We start from the raw sequence: 15,749 nt of genomic DNA on the forward strand, positions 1-15,749 counted from the left end.
AATCATGCCTTACCTTTGACGAGCTTCTTTTGTTGGCACTCCAATATGTCCCATAAACATCACAAATGGTCCTTTTGTTCAATTAATTCCGTCCATTTATATCCAAATGTCAATTTATTTGCGCGTTTGATCCAGAAAAAAACAGCTTCCAATTTGCGCAACGTCACTACAAAATATCTCAATAGTTACGTGTAAACTTTTGCCAAAACATTTCAAAGTACTTTTGTAATACAACTGTAGGTATTTTAAACGTTAATAATCGATCAAATTGAAGACTGGACTATCTGTGTTCAATACAGGAAGACAACAAACTGAAGCTACTTTTCGAGTCATGCGCCTCTCTCAAAAAGTACACTTCAAGTGACACTCATTCAGATGGCCGTACTTCTTCATTACACAAAGGAATAACCTCAACCAATTTCCAAAGACTGGTGACATCCAGTGGAAGCGGGAGGAACTGCAAACAAGTCACTTAGAAATCGAGATCCCAATTAAACCTCCTTGAACAGACAGTGACCTCTCAAAAAAGAAAAATCTGAATGGTTTGTCCTCTGGGTTTTGCCTGCTACATAAGTTCTGTTATACTCACAGACATGATTCAAACAGTTTTAGAAACTTCAGAGTGTTTTCTATCCAAATCTACTAATAATATGCATATATTATATTCTGGGGATGAGTAGAAGGAAGTTTGAAATTGGGCACGCTATTTATCCAAAAGTGAAAATGCTGCCCCCTATCCTAGTTAATCAGATTCAATCTCAACTCTGTTGTGTTCCAATGAAACAGTGTAGTCTACAGTGAAACTGATAGTGTATTCTTTAACTTCTCCCTCTCCTCTCTCTCCCCGTGCTCTCTCTCTTCTCTCCTCTCTCTCTCTCTCTACTCTCCTATCTCCTCTTTCTCTCTTCTCTCTCTCCACTCTCCCTCTCTCCTTCTCTCTCTCTCTCCTCTCCTTCTTTTTACTATTTCACTTCATCTCTCTCTCTTTCTGTCTCATGCTCTCTCTTTCTCTTTTATTCTTCTTTCCTCTCTCTCCTCTTTCTCTCTTTCCTCACTCACTCTCTCTCTCGCTCTCTCTTTCTGTCTCTTTCTCTATCTTTCTATCCTTGCTCCTCCAGCCTATATCCACTCTAGCCAGATCATGGGCTGGGGGGAGAAGGCCATAGAGATCAGGTCTGTGGAGACAGGACACCTGGACAGGTTTTCATGCACAAGAGAGCCCAGAGACTCAAGTTCCTGTGTGAGAGGAATGACAAGATAAACAACATGTGCGCACAAACACACACACACACTCATTATTCTCTATTGCCTGTAACAATCATGTCTTCTCATGCTGTGTTGTGTGTGTGTGTGTGTGTGTGTGTGTGTGTGTGTGTGTGTGTGTGTGTGGTGGTGTGTGTGTGTGTGTGTGTGTGTGTGTTGTGTGTGTGTGTGTGTGTGTGTGCGTGTGCGTGTGCGTGTGTGCGTGTGTGCGTGTGTGCGCGTGTGTGTGTGTGGAGAGAGAGAGTGTTACACCTCTATCTGGTGAACAGACTGCTGATCACTACTGTTGGACTCTGTCTTTAAAATAAAAACTCTAGACCTCTTTGTTTCTGAACGACAAACTCATCACTAATGTTTTGGATTCTATGTTTTGTAAAACAGTCAAATAAATGATACTAGAACATTATTCATTTTTTAACGTATTTTTGTTTTCGATTCTGTGATATGTGTGCGTTTGCGTGTGTGTGCGTGTGTGTGTAGGGGTTGCAGTGTAAGTTATCAGATGAGGCCACCGACTCTCAGACTTTGTCCCTGTTGAAGGTATATCATTAACCCTACCTAATACTGTCCCTCACTGTGTGTGTGTGTGTGTGTGTGTGTCAGTGTCAGACCTTCCCCCTCATTTAGAGGCAATATGCTGAGCTCAGGATGACCAGGGTGTGTGTGAACAGTGGATACCAGCCCAGACACTGTGTGTGTTCACTAATCACTACACTGAGTTTAACCACCATGAAAACAGGGTGACAAACACAGCCTAAGACAGTGTGTTAGGCACCATGTGTGATGTTAATGATGTTAATGACATGAATGATAAACGGCCACCAGTAAGGTGTACAGATAGAGAGGTGCTGTGCTCCGGTGTGTCTTTCTGTCCCCTGCCGTGTGTATGTGGAGATGAGTGCATGGACACAGTGTGATCCCAGCGATTGATGATTACCCTGTAAGTGTGTGTGATCAGGTCATGTTGTTGGAGCTGGTGTCGAGACTCTGAACCCGTCATGGAGTCGGGAAAGGTAAGATCTCCGTACACTTTTACACACTCTAGCTCTCACACACACACGCTCGTTTTGAGGTATCTAATCCATTTACTAAACAAATGTTGAAAGCCAAGTTGCTGGTTTTATAATGTAGTAAAAGCTCCTACAGTTCAATCCTGACTGACTCTTTGTAGCTACACACAAGGACAGGAGTGTGTGTGAGAGTGTGTTTATATTTAATTGAACCTTTATTTAACTAGGCAATAAGAACACATTCTTATTTACAATGACAGCCTACCAGGGAACAGTGGGTTAACTGCCTTGTTCAGGGGCGGAATGACAGATTTTTACCTTGTCATCTCGGGGATTTGATCCAGCAACCTTTCCGGTTACTGGCCCACCTCTCTAACCACTAGGCTCACTGCCGCCCCTGAACGTGTGCATCGTGTACGTGTGCATCGTGTGTCGTGATTGAACCGAGGGAGAGTACCATTGATTTGACAGTTCATTTGTTGATGGCATGAGAGAGCTGGTTATATCAGTGATCCTATCTGTTTTTTAGTTCTGACAGAAACACATCTGTAAACAGGAACAGCAGCAAGCAGTATGTGTTTWATTCCATCATTGACACACCTTTATTACTTTGTTAGGGGGCCAAGCAGCTTTAATATTACGGACAGATTGTAGCTTCTATCATTGTAATTGTCTGCATCATTTCCAACCCCCAATATATATTTTTTTAGTAAATACATATTATTTTAAATATATATTTTCCTTCTTTATTATTTTCTCCTAAGCCTACCTCCAAATTGGATTAAACTAATGGACAACAATACTTAGGCTTCTACTTCCAGTTTATACGTTCTACACACATTTCATGGACAGTATATTTGACATTAGTTCTATTTTGTTTGTTTTAGTCCCATCCTTCAGCTACCCTCAACCCCTCCCATCTATCTCTGAAGACCAACCAGTTTGGATWTCTAGCTGCCGTAGATTTTCCGCTGTGTGATGTTTCACAACAGCTCTGAACCTTTCTATTCTCGTAGTTTCTACAGATTGTAAATGAAAGATAAACACCTTTGATAAGAGTATTATTATAGTATTGATCGATTGACTATGACTATTGACTATGACCAGCAGTGCTATTTGCAGAGTTAGCTCCAAGTAAATGTAGCAATTGTTTAGCCATTCCTGAACCTACGACCAAAAACAAGCTACATACAGTATGGGCAGTACAAGAACAAGTGAGCTAATGATTCTGTCTCTTCGCAGCAAAATCTGCAGAGCTGGGATGGTTGTATCCCCCAATTATATAACATTCTACTGGTTTCAAGAATGTTCTATAATCATTCAAATGAAACAACTCTACYTCGTGTGTCTCAGTTCATAGACCATGTGCCATGGAATCGGTACATCCAACTATTTTGCAACCTGTATGACGCCTCGGTCAACGTTTTGGTCCTCAAGTAAAACTGATGTATTTTTGTAATTATTACAGGGTTTTCTTGTTGCCAAATTTGGTCTTTAATGCAGGGCCAACAAACAAGTTCCTTACCTTCTCCCTACCTTTCCACTTGCCTCCTCCATTTTTGCGGTAATGCTGCAGTCAGTCGGTTGTAATTTTGGACAGAGCAGAAATGTCCATATATTTTAACAGCATGTGTCACACACCTAATTCAACTAGTCAACTAAATATCAAGCCCTTGATTAGTTGAATCAGGAAACAGTAACACTGAGTAATGTGKAGATGTTCTGTTGCTCTGTTATAAACAGTATTTTACAGCAGGTGGGACTGCATGGTGCATTGAACTGGTTACCTGCACACTAGCTCAGCACATTACAGGCACCTTTTCATATCTGTGTGTCCTACAGCAGCTGACAGGCACTCTAGCCCTAGCAGTGTTTTCAGCAGTCTTGGGTTCTCTACAGTTCGGATACAGTCTGGGCGTCATCAATGCGCCACAGAAGGTACACACACACACTGTTTATTTTAGTAATGAGTAAACAGCAAATACTATTATAAACCTTTACTCTGTTTCCTAGGTGATCGAGCAGCATTATGGGCGGTCCCTGGGGGTGCTCCCTGAGGAGCCTCTCCTCCTATCAGAGAACGGTACAGAGACAGGGAAGCAGGAAGTGCATCCCTCTGTGGTCATGTATTGGTCTCTGTCTGTGTCGATCTTCTCCATCGGGGGCGTGGTGTCGTCCTTCCTGGTGGGCTTCATTGGAGACCTGAGAGGAAGGTGTGTGTCCGAACCTCCCTCTTCCTCTATCTGTCTCAAGACGAAACTGAACGCGCTTTTGTGACTGACAGGGTTTGAAGTCGGGTCGTCTGTATGTCACACGACTGTGTTAGCCCACTGAGCTAATGCCTATGCTGTCTGTGCAGGGTGAAGGGCATGTTGATGGTGAATGTGTTAGCAGTAATAGCAGGACTACTGATGGCGATGGCTAAGATGTGGAAACCTCACGTCATGGTCATCGCTGGACGATGTGTAATGGGTTTCTACTGTGGTGAGTTATCAATACATTGAGTCACACACTACAGCACATCAGGAAGGAAGTGTTTGGCCAGGCTCTGTCCACTATGTACATCCTTATCACTACTAGTGTGAACAAGGCTGGTGCTGACTCTCTCTTCTCACCCCCTTCTCCTCTCTCTCTCTCAATTCAATTTCAATTCAAGGGCTTTATTGGCATGGGAAACCTATGATAACATTGCCTACGCAAGTGAAGTGGATAATAAACAAAAGTGAAATAAACAATCAAAATTAACAGGCAACATTACACTCACGAAAGTTCCAAAATAATAAAGACATTTCAAATGTCATATTATGTGTAAATAGTTCAAGTACAACAAATAAAATAAATAAACATAAATATGGATTGTATTAACAATGGTGTTTGTTCTTCACTGGTTGCCCTTTTCTTGTGGCAACAGGTCACAAATCTTGCTGCTGTGATTGTACACATTTGGCAGGAGGTTAGGAAGTGCAGCTCAGTTTCCACCTCATTTGGTGGGCAGTGTGCACATAGCTTGTCTTCTCTTGAGAGCCAGGTCTGCCTACGGCGGCCTTTCTCAATAGCAAGGCTATGCTCACTGAGTCTGTACATAGTCATGGCTTTCCTTAAGTTTGGGTAAATCACAGTGGTCAGGTATTCTGCCACTGTGTACTCTCTGTTTAGGGCCAAATAGCATTCTAGTTTGCTCAGTTTTTTCGTTAATTCTTTCCAATGTGTCAAGTAATTATTTTTTGTTTTCTCATGATTTGGTTGGGTCTAACTGTGTTGCTGTCCTGGGGCTCTGTGGGGTGTGTTTGTGTTTGTGAACAGATCCCCAGGACCAGCTTGCTTAGGGGACTCTTCTCCAGGTTCCTCTCTCTGTAGGTGATGGCTTTGTTTTATAAGGTTTGGGAATCACTTCCTTTTCGGTGGTTGTAGAATTGAATGGCTCTTTCCTGGATTTTGATAATCAGCTGGTATCAGCCTAATTCTGCTCTGCATGCAATTTTTTGGTCTTTTACGTTTGTCTCTCTCTCCCTATCTCCCCCCTTCTCTCTCCCCTTCTCTCTCTCTATCTCCCCCCTTCTCTCTCCCCTTCTATCTCTCTCTTTCTATCTCCCACTTCTCTCTCCCCTTCTCTCTCTCTATCTCTCTCTCTATCTCCCCCTTCTCTCTTCCCTTCTCTCTCTCTTTCTATCTCCCCCTTCTCTCTCCCCTTCTCTCTCTCTATCTCCCCCTTCTCTCTCACCTTCACTCTCTCTCTCAGGTCTGTCCTCAGGGTTAGTTCCTATGTATATAGGGGAGATAGCTCCCATGGCCTACAGAGGAGCTCTGGGAACCTTACATCAACTGGCTACTGTTACTGGTATACTACTGAGTCAGGTAAGACCACACCACACATGCAAGCATACACACGCACACACACACACGCACACACACCACACACACACCACACACACACACACACACACACACACACACCACACACCACACACACACACACACACACACACACACACACACACACACACACACACACACACACACACACACACACCACACACACACACACACACACACACCACACACAACACACACTTATGTGTCTGTCCTCTAATCTCTATCCCCTGTCACTGTCTGTCCTCTAATCTCTTTTCCCCTGTCACTGTCTGTCCTCTAATCTCTATCCCCTGTCTTTCTGTCCTCTAATTCTATCCCCCTGTCTCTTTCTGCATCTTAATCTCTATCCCCATGTCACTGTCTGTCTTGCTTAATCTCTATCCCCTGTCACTGTCTGTCCTTAATCTCTATTCCCCTGCCTTCTGTCCTCTAATCTCTATTCCCCTGTCACTGTCTGTCCTCGTAATCGCTATTCCCCTGTCTCTTTCTGTCCTCTAATCTCTATTCCCCTGGCCTCTTTCTGTCCTCTAACCCTCTATTCCCTGGCTTTCTCTGTCATCCTAATCTCTATCCCCCTGTCTCTTTTCTGTCCTCTAATCTCTATTCCCCTGTCACTATCTGTCCTCTAATCTCTATTCCCCTGTCACTGTCTGTCCTCTAATCTCTATTCCCCTGTCTCTTTCTGTCATCTAATCTCAATCCTCCTGTCACTGTCTGTCCTCTAATCTCTATCCCCGCGTCACTGTCTGTGTCCATCCCTAATCTCTGTCCCTCTGTCTCTCTCTGTGTTCATCCCTAATCTCTGTCCCCCTGTCTCTCTCTGTGTTCATCCCTAATCTCTGTCCCCCTGTCTCTCTCTGTGTTCGTTCCTAATCTCTGTCCCTCTGTCTCTCTCTGTGTTCATCCCTAATCTCTGTCCCCCTGTCTCTCTCTGTGTTCGTTCCTAATATCTGTCCCTCTGTCTCTCTCTGTCCGTCCCCTAATCTCTGTCCCCCTGTCTCTCTGTGTCCGTCCCCTAATCTATGTCCCCCTGTCTCTCTCTGTGTCCGTCCCTATTATCTGTCCCCCTGTCTCTCTCTATGTTCATTCCTAATCTCTGTCCTGTTTCTCTCTGTGTCCGTCCCTAATCTCTGTCCCCCTGTCTCTCTCTGTGTCTGTCCCTCATCTCTGTCCCCCTGACTCTCTCTGTGTCTGTCCCTCATCTCCGTCCCCCTGTCCCCCAGGTGCTAGGTCTAGAGTTCCTCCTGGGTAATGACTACTACTGGCCGCTGCTGCTGGGTCTGTCTGGAGCCCCTGCTGTGTTACAGTCTCTACTGCTGCCACTGTGTCCTGAGAGTCCCAGATACCTCTACATCAAGAGAGGCATGGTGAAGGAGGCTAAGAAGAGTATGTACTGTAGACATCTCAGCTCTCTCTTAGAAAATACATTACCAGTCAAAAGTTTGGACACCTACTGATTCCGGGGTTTTTCTTTATTTGTTCTATTTTCTACATTGTAGAATAATAGTGAAGTCATCAACACTATGAAATAACACATATGGAATCATGTAGTAATCAAAAAAGGTTAAACAAATCAAAATATATTTTATATTTGAGATTCTTCAGAGTAGCCACTCTTTTCCTTCATGACAGCTTTCCACACTCTTGGCATTCTCTCAACCAGCTTCATGAGGTAGTCACCTGTAATGCATTTCAATTAACAGGTGCGCCTTGTTAAAAGTTAATTTGTGGAATTTATTTCCTTCTTAATGCGTTTGAGCCAATTAGTTGTGTTGTGACAAGGTAGGGTTGGTATACAGAAGATTGCCCTATTTGGTAAAATAATAAGTCCAAGAACAGCTCAAATAAGCAAAGAGAAACAACAGTCCATCATTACTTTAAAACATGGAGGTCAGTCAATACGGAAAGTATCTTTAAGTGCAGTCACAAAAACCATCAAGCGCTATGATGAAACTGTCTCTCATGAGGACCGCCACAGGAAAGGAAGACCCAGAGTTACCTCTGCTGCAGAGGATAAGTTCATTAGAGTTACCAGCCTCAGAAATTGCAGCCCAAATAAATGCTTCACAGAGTTCAAGTAACAGACATCTCAACATCAACTGTTCAGAGGAGACTGCGTGAATCAGGCCTTCATGGTCAAATTGCTGCAAAGAAACTCCTACTAAAGGACACCAGTAAGAAGAAGAGACTTGCTTGGGCCAAGAAACACTAGTGATGGACATTAAACCGGTGGAAATCTGTACTTTGGTCTGATGAGTCCAAATTTGCGATTTTAGTTTCCAACTGCCGTGTCTTTGTGAGACGCAGAGTAGGTGAACGGACGATCTCCGCATGTATTGTTCCCATCATGAAGCATGGAGGTGGGGGTGCTTTGCTGGTGACACTGTCTGTTATTTATTTAGAAGTCAAGGCACACTTAACCAGCATGGCTACCACAGCATTCTGCAGTGATACGCCATCCCATCTGGTTTGTGCTTAGTGGGACTATCATTTGTTTTTCAACAGGACAATGACCCAACACACCTCCAGGCTGTGTAAGTGCTGCATCAGATGGCCTGGCCTCCACAATCACCCGACCTCAACCAAATTGAGATGGTTTGGGATGAGTTGGACCGCAGAGTAAAGAAAAAGCAGTGCTCAGCATATGTGGGAACTCCTGTTGGAAAACACTGTTGTAAAAGCATTCCAGGTGAAGCTGGTTGAGAGAATGCCAAGAGTGTGCAAAGCTGCCATCAAGGCAAAGGGTGGCTACTTTGAAGAATCAAAAATATATTTAGATTTGTTTAAAACTTTTGTGGTTACTGTTATTTCATAGTTTTGATGTCTTCACTATTATTCTACAATGTAGAAAATAATATAAATAAATAAAAACCCTTGAATGAGTAGGTGTGTCCAAAATACACACTTGATGTGTGTGCGTGCGTTTGTAGGTCTGCGTCGTCTGAAGGGAGAGTATGACCCATCAGCTGACCTGGAGGAGATGAGGAGGGAGAAGGAGGAGGTGGAGAAGGAGGCGCAAGTCTCTATCGCCGTCCTGGTACGTTCAATATCTAGTCTACTGAACATCTAGTCTGTAGCTGTCTAATCCATGTCGGACTGGTCCTGTATTAATAATGTGATATGTTTCTGTAGTCCTGTATTAATAATGTGATATATCCTGTATTAATAATGTGATATGTGTCTGTAGTCCTGTATTAATAATTGTGATATATCCTGATTAATAATGTGTATTCCTGATTAGGATGTCTGTAGTCCTATTTAATAATGTGCTATGTGTCGTAGTCCTGTATTAGATAAGTGATAGTGTCTGTGTAGTCCTGATTAATAATGTGATATGTTTCGTATCCTGTATTAATAATGTGCTATGTGTCTGTGGTCCGCTTATTAATAATTGTATGTTTCTTAGTCCTGATTAATAATTGCATGGTGTCCTGTAGTCCTTGTATTAATAATGTTGATATGTTTCTGTAGTCCTGTATATAATGTGTCTATGTGTCTGTAGCACTTGTATTAGGAATAGTGGATGTGTGTCTGTGGTCCTGTATAAATTAATGTTGTATGTGTCTGTAGTTCCTGTATTAATGAATGTGATAGATCTGTATTAATATGTTGATAATGTCTGTAGTCCTGTATTAATAACTGTTATGTGTCTGTAGTCCTGCTATTAATAATGTTGATGTTGTTCTGTGCGTCCTGTATAATAATGTGATATGTTGTCTGTTCACCTTAACTTAATAAATGTGATATTGTCTGTAGTCCTGTATTAATAATGTGATTATGTCTGTTGTCTGTATTAATAGTGTGATACGCTGTCTGTAGTCCGGTATTAATAATGTGATGTAGGTCTGGTTGTCCTGTATTAATAGGTGTGATGTGTGTCTGTAGTCCGGTATTAATAATTATGATGTGTGGCTGTATCCTGTATAATTATTGTGATGTGTGTCTGTAGTCCTGTATTAATAATGTGATGTGTGTCTGTGGTCCTGTATGAATAATGTGATATGTGTCTGTAGTCCTGTTTAATAATTGTTATGTGTCTTATCCTGTATTAATAATGTGTATGGTCTGTAGTCCTGTATTAATAATATGTATGTGTCTGTAGTCCTGTATTAATAATGTGATATGTGTCTATAGTCCTGTACTTAAATGTGTATATGTGTCTGTAGTCCGTATTAATAATGTGATATGTGTCTGTAGTCCTGTATTGAATAATGTGATATGTGTCTGTAGGCCTGTATTAATAATGTGATATGTGTCTGTAGTCCTGTATTAATATGTGATATGTGTCTGTAGTCCTGTTTAATAATGTGAATGTGTCTGTAGTCCTGTATTAATAATGTGATATGTGTCTGTAGTCCTGTATTTAATCTGTATTGTTGTCTGTAGTCCTGTATTAATAATGTATTGTGTCGTGAGTCCGTGTATAATAATGTGATATTGTGTCTGTTAGTCCTGTATAATTAATGTGTGTTATGTGATCTGTATAGTCCTTGTAGTCCTGTATTAAGTAGTGTGATGTGTTTCTGTAGTCGCGTATTAACAGTGTGATATGTTTCTGTTAGTCCTGTTACTTAATAGTGTGATAGTGTTTCGTGGTAGTCCGTTTACCAGTGCTGATATGTTTCTTGATCGTCCGTACTAATAGTTGTATGTGTTTCTGTATCCTACTGTATTAACGCTTGATATGTTTTCCTGTAGTCCTTGTAACTAATAGTGTGATGTGTTTCTGTAGTCCTGTATTAACAGTGTGATATTGTTTCTGTATTCCTTACTAAAGTGTGATGTCGGGTTTTCTGTAGTCCTGTATTAACAGTGTGATATGTGTCGTTATATCCTATAACGCTGTAATATGTCTGTGTTTTCTAGTGCGGACGTCCTCTACAGCAGGCACTGTTTGAACCCTGATGATGCATCTCTCGCAACAACTGTCTGGATCCAATGCTGTGAGTTTACTGAGAAGAGCGAACAACTTCTGGAATCAACACTGTGAGTTACTGAGAGAGAGGAACAAACTGTCTGGATCAACACTGTGAGTTACTAGAGAGAGGGAAACAACTGTCTGACATCAACACTGTGAGTTACTGAGGAGGAGAGGGAACAATGTCTGAAATCAACGCTGTGAGTTACTGAGAGGAAAGGGAACAACTGCCTGGAATCCACACTGAAGTTACTCAGAGAGGGAACAAACTGTCTGAATCACACTGTAGTTTACTAGAGAGAAGAGGGAACAACTGGTCTGGAAGCAAACGCTGTGAGTTACTGAGAGAGAAGGAACAAACTGTCTGGAGTCAACGCTGTAGTTACTGAGAGAGAGGGAACAACTGTCTGAATCAACGCTGTGATTACTGAGAGAAAGGAACAACTGTCTGCATCAACGGCTGTGAGTTACTGAGAAGAGGTGGAAGCCAACTGTTGTGATCAACACTGTGAGTTACTGAGAGCAGAGGGAAACAACGTTCTGGAATCAACAATCAATGTGAGTTACTGAGAGAGAGGGAACAACTGTCTGGAATCAACGCTGTGAGTTACTGAGAGAAAGGAACAACTGCCTGGAATCAACACTGACTTACTGATGAAGAGGGAACAACTTCTGGAGATCACGATGATGAGTTACTGAGAGAGAGGGGAACAAACTGGTGGAATCAACATCTGTGAGTTACCTGAGAACGAATGGGAACAAACGTCTAGAATCACACTGAGCTACTTGAGAGAGAGGAACAACTGTCTTGGAAATCAACACTGAGTTACTAGAGAGAGGAACAAACTGTCTGGAATCAACACTGTAAGTACTGAGAGAGAGGGCAACAACTGTCTGGAATCAACACGTGTGACGTTACTGAGAGAGAGGAACAACTTGCGTGGATATCAACACTTAGTTACTGAATGAGAGGAGAACAACTGTCTGGAATCAACACTGTAAGTTACTGAGAGAGAGGACACAACGTCTGGAATCAACCACTGATTTACTGAGAGAAAGGGAACAAGCTGTCTGAATCACACGCTGTGAGTTCTTCTGATGGAGAGAGGAACAACACTGTCTGAATAAAACTGTGAGTTAACGAGAGAGAGGGAACAACTGTCTGGAATCAACACTGTAAGTTACTGATGAGAGAGGGAAAAACTGTCTGGAATCAACACTGAGGTACTGAAGAGAAAGGAACAACTGTCTGAATCAACCGTGATTACTGAGGAGAGAGGGAACAACTGTCTGGAACAACCACTGTGAAGTTACTGAGGAGAGAGACAACTGTCGGAATCAACACTGACAGAGTTACTGAGACAGAGTGAAAACATGAAACTGTCTGGGAAAATCAACACTGAGTACTGAGGAGAAGGAACTAACTGTCTGGAATCAACACTGTAGTAGTTACTGAGAGGATGGGCAATACGTCTGGATCAACACTGTGAGTTACTGAGAGAGAGGAACAAACTGCTGAGGAACAACACTGGTTTAATGTTACTGAGACAGAAGGAACAACTTCCTGGAATTCAACACGAGTAATACTGAGAGAAGGGAACAACTGGTCTGGAATCAACGCTATAAGGTACTTAGAGAGAGGAAACAACTGGTCTGGAATCACGCTGTGTGAGTTACTAGAGAGAGGGAACACACTTCTGGAATCAAAAACTGGAGTTACTGAGGAGACAGGAAACAACCTGTTCTGGAATTCAACCACTTGAGTTACTGAGACGAGAGGAGAACAACTGTCTGGAATCAACGCTGAGTTTACTGACGAGAGAGGGAAACACACTGTCCTGAATCAACACTGGTACTGAAGAGACGAGAACAACTTGTCTGGAATTAACACTGTGAGTTACTAGAGAAGGGAGAACAACTGTCTCTGAATCAATGATGTGAAGGTACTGAGAGAGAGGGAACAACTGTCTGGACATAACACTGTTTAGTAACTGAGAGAGAGGGAACACCTGTGCGTGGCAATTCAACACTGAGCTTACTGAGAGAAAGGAACAACTGTCTGGAATCCAACACTGAGTTACTGAGAGGAAAGGGAACAACTTCTGGAATCAACACTGAGTACTGAGGAGAGGGAACAACTGTCTGAATCCAACACTGAGTTACTGAGAGAGGAAACAACTGTCTGAATCAACACTGAGTTACTGAGAGAAAGGAACAACTGGCTGGAATCAACACTGTGAGTTTACCTGAGAGAGAGGGAACAACTGCTGCAGATCAAACTGAGTATTCTGGAGAAGAGAAAACAACTGTCTGAATCAACGCTTCTGAAGTACTGAGAGAGAGGGAACAACTGTCTGGAATCAAACCACTGATGTTACTGAGGAGTAGAGGAACAACTGTCTGGAATTAACTACTGGTGAGTTTACTGAGAGAGAGGAAACAAGCTGTCTGGAATCAATGATGTGAAGTATGGAGAGAGGACCAACTGTCTGGATATCAACACTGGTAAGTAACTGAAGAGAGGGAACAAACTGTCTTGGAATGACACTGGTTAGTAATGACAAAAAATCCTGAAACCTAGTTATAAAGAGGACACAACTGTCTGAATCAAGCTGTGAGAGTTACTGAGAGAGAGGGAACAACTGTCTGGAATCAACGCGTGAGTTTACTGAGAGAGGATGAAAACTGTCTGGGAATCAACGCTGTACTGAAGAAACACGGTCAACATAACTGAGAGAGAAGAGACAACTGTCTGGTATAACGCTGTGAGTTTACTGAGAAGAGGAGAACAATTGTCTGAAGCAACGCTGTGAGTTATCTTGAAATAGCAGGGAACAAATGTCTTGGAATCCAACACTGTGAGTTCTGAGTGAGAGAGAACAACTGTCTGGATCAACGCTATGTGAGTTAGCTGTAGATGAGAGGAACAAACTGTCTGAATCAACCACTGTGGGTTACTGAGAGAGAGGGAACAACTGTCGGAATCGAACCACTGTGGTCACTGAGAGAAGGATCAACGGTCTGAATCAAGCGCTTATGATGTACTGACGAGAGAGGGAACAACTGTCTGAATCAAACACTGTGAGTTTACTTGAAGAGAAAGGGAACAACTGCCTGGATCAACTAGTCGGAGCACATTGATCAACGAGGTTACTGAGAGAGAGGACAACTGTCTGGAACTTCAAAACTGTGAGTTACTTGAGAGAGACGGGAACAACTGTCTGGAATCAACACGTGATTACTGAAGAGAGGGAACAACGTCTGGAATCTAACACTGAGTTACTAGAAGAGAGGAACAAACTGTCTGGAATATCAATCACTGTATTAGCTGGAGAGAGGGAACTAACTGTCTGACTGAATCAACACCTGTTAGTTACTATGAGAGAGGAACAACTGCTGGAATCAACCCTGGGGTTACGAGATGGGAAAATTGCTGAATAACGTAGTGTACTTGAGTAGAGAGGGAAACAACTGTCTGAGAATAACCTTACGTCTGAGGAGAGGAACAAACTGTTCTGGATCAACCACTAGTTACTGAGAGAAAGGAACAACTGTCTGGAATCAACGCTGTGACTACTGAGAAGAGGAACAACTGTCTGGAAATCAAAACTGTAGTTACTGAGAGAGAGAACAACTGTCTGGAATCACACTGTAAGTTACTATGGGAGAGAGGGAACACCACTGTTCTGGACATCAACACTGATTACTGAGAGAAAGGAACCAACTGCGAATCCAACGCTGTGAGTTACTGAGAGAGAGGAACAACTGTCTGTGAATTCAACACTGTGATGTTACTGAGAGGAGAGAACAACTGTCTGAAATTCAACACTGTGAGTTACTGAGAGAAGGGAACAACTGTCTGAAATCAACACTTGAGTTACTGAAGAAGAGGAAATCAATGTCTTGGAAGCAACACTGTAAGTTACTGCAGAGAGAGGACAACTGTCTGGAATCAACACTGTGAGTTTACTGAGGAGAGGGAACAACGTCTGAATCAACGCTGTGAGTTACTGAGAGAGAGGTAACAACTGTCTGGAATCAAAACTGTGAGTTACTGAAGACAGGGAAAACTGTCTGGAAGCAACACTGAGTTAACTGAGAGAGGAGAGAAACAACTGTCTGAATCAACGCTGTGAGTTACTGAGAGATAGGAACAACGTGTCTGATCACACTACGTTACTGAAGAAGAGAACCAACGGTCTGAATTAAACACTGTGAGTTACTGAGAGAGAGCGAACAAACTGTCTGGAAGAATTGATGTGAGCGTACTGAGAGAGAGGGAACAAACTGTCTGAATCAACACTTTATGTAACTGAGAGAGAGGGAACAAACTGTCTGGATTATCAACACTGAGTTACTGAGGAGAGAGGAACAACTTGTTGGAATCAACACTGAGTTACTGAGCTATAAGGGAACAACTGTCTGGATCAAACACTGTGAGTTACTGAAAGAAGCGGAAAACAACTGGCTGGAATCAACACTGAGTTTCTGAAGAGAGAGAACACTGTCTGAATCAACGCTGTGAGTTACTGAGCAGAGATGGGAACAACTGTTGAAGCAACACTGATTACTGAGAGCAGAGAGAACAACTGTCTGGAATTAAACCACTGTAGTACCTGAGAGAGAGAACAAACTGTCTGGAAATCATGATGGAAGTTAACTGAAGAGATCTCTCTCCCTTTTTG

General features: G+C 42.5%; 1 protein-coding gene and 1 long non-coding RNA gene across 2 annotated transcripts; one reads left to right on the forward strand and one right to left on the reverse strand.

Moving 5' to 3' along the window:
• Positions 1-2,179: 2,179 nt before the first annotated feature.
• LOC112078878 (solute carrier family 2, facilitated glucose transporter member 2) lies at positions 2,180-9,216 on the forward strand. Its single transcript, XM_024144983.2, has 7 exons — positions 2,180-2,276; positions 4,116-4,211; positions 4,287-4,486; positions 4,633-4,757; positions 6,013-6,128; positions 7,370-7,532; positions 9,077-9,216. Exons 1-7 carry the CDS (start codon positions 2,262-2,264, stop codon positions 9,214-9,216), a joined length of 855 nt encoding a protein of 284 aa, XP_024000751.1. The 5' UTR covers positions 2,180-2,261.
• Positions 9,217-11,624: 2,408 nt separating this feature from the next.
• Positions 11,625-15,115, reverse strand: LOC139026939 (uncharacterized). The gene is made up of 3 exons (XR_011478936.1): positions 15,052-15,115; positions 12,536-12,579; positions 11,625-11,695 (listed from the first exon to the last, which is right to left on the reverse strand). It is a non-coding gene; the product is annotated as an uncharacterized lncRNA (long non-coding RNA).
• Between the last annotated feature and the right edge of the window lie 634 nt (positions 15,116-15,749).

The sequence above is a fragment of the Salvelinus sp. IW2-2015 genome, unplaced genomic scaffold, assembly GCF_002910315.2.
Source record: "Salvelinus sp. IW2-2015 unplaced genomic scaffold, ASM291031v2 Un_scaffold6422, whole genome shotgun sequence".
Lineage (NCBI taxonomy): Eukaryota > Metazoa > Chordata > Actinopteri > Salmoniformes > Salmonidae > Salvelinus > Salvelinus sp. IW2-2015.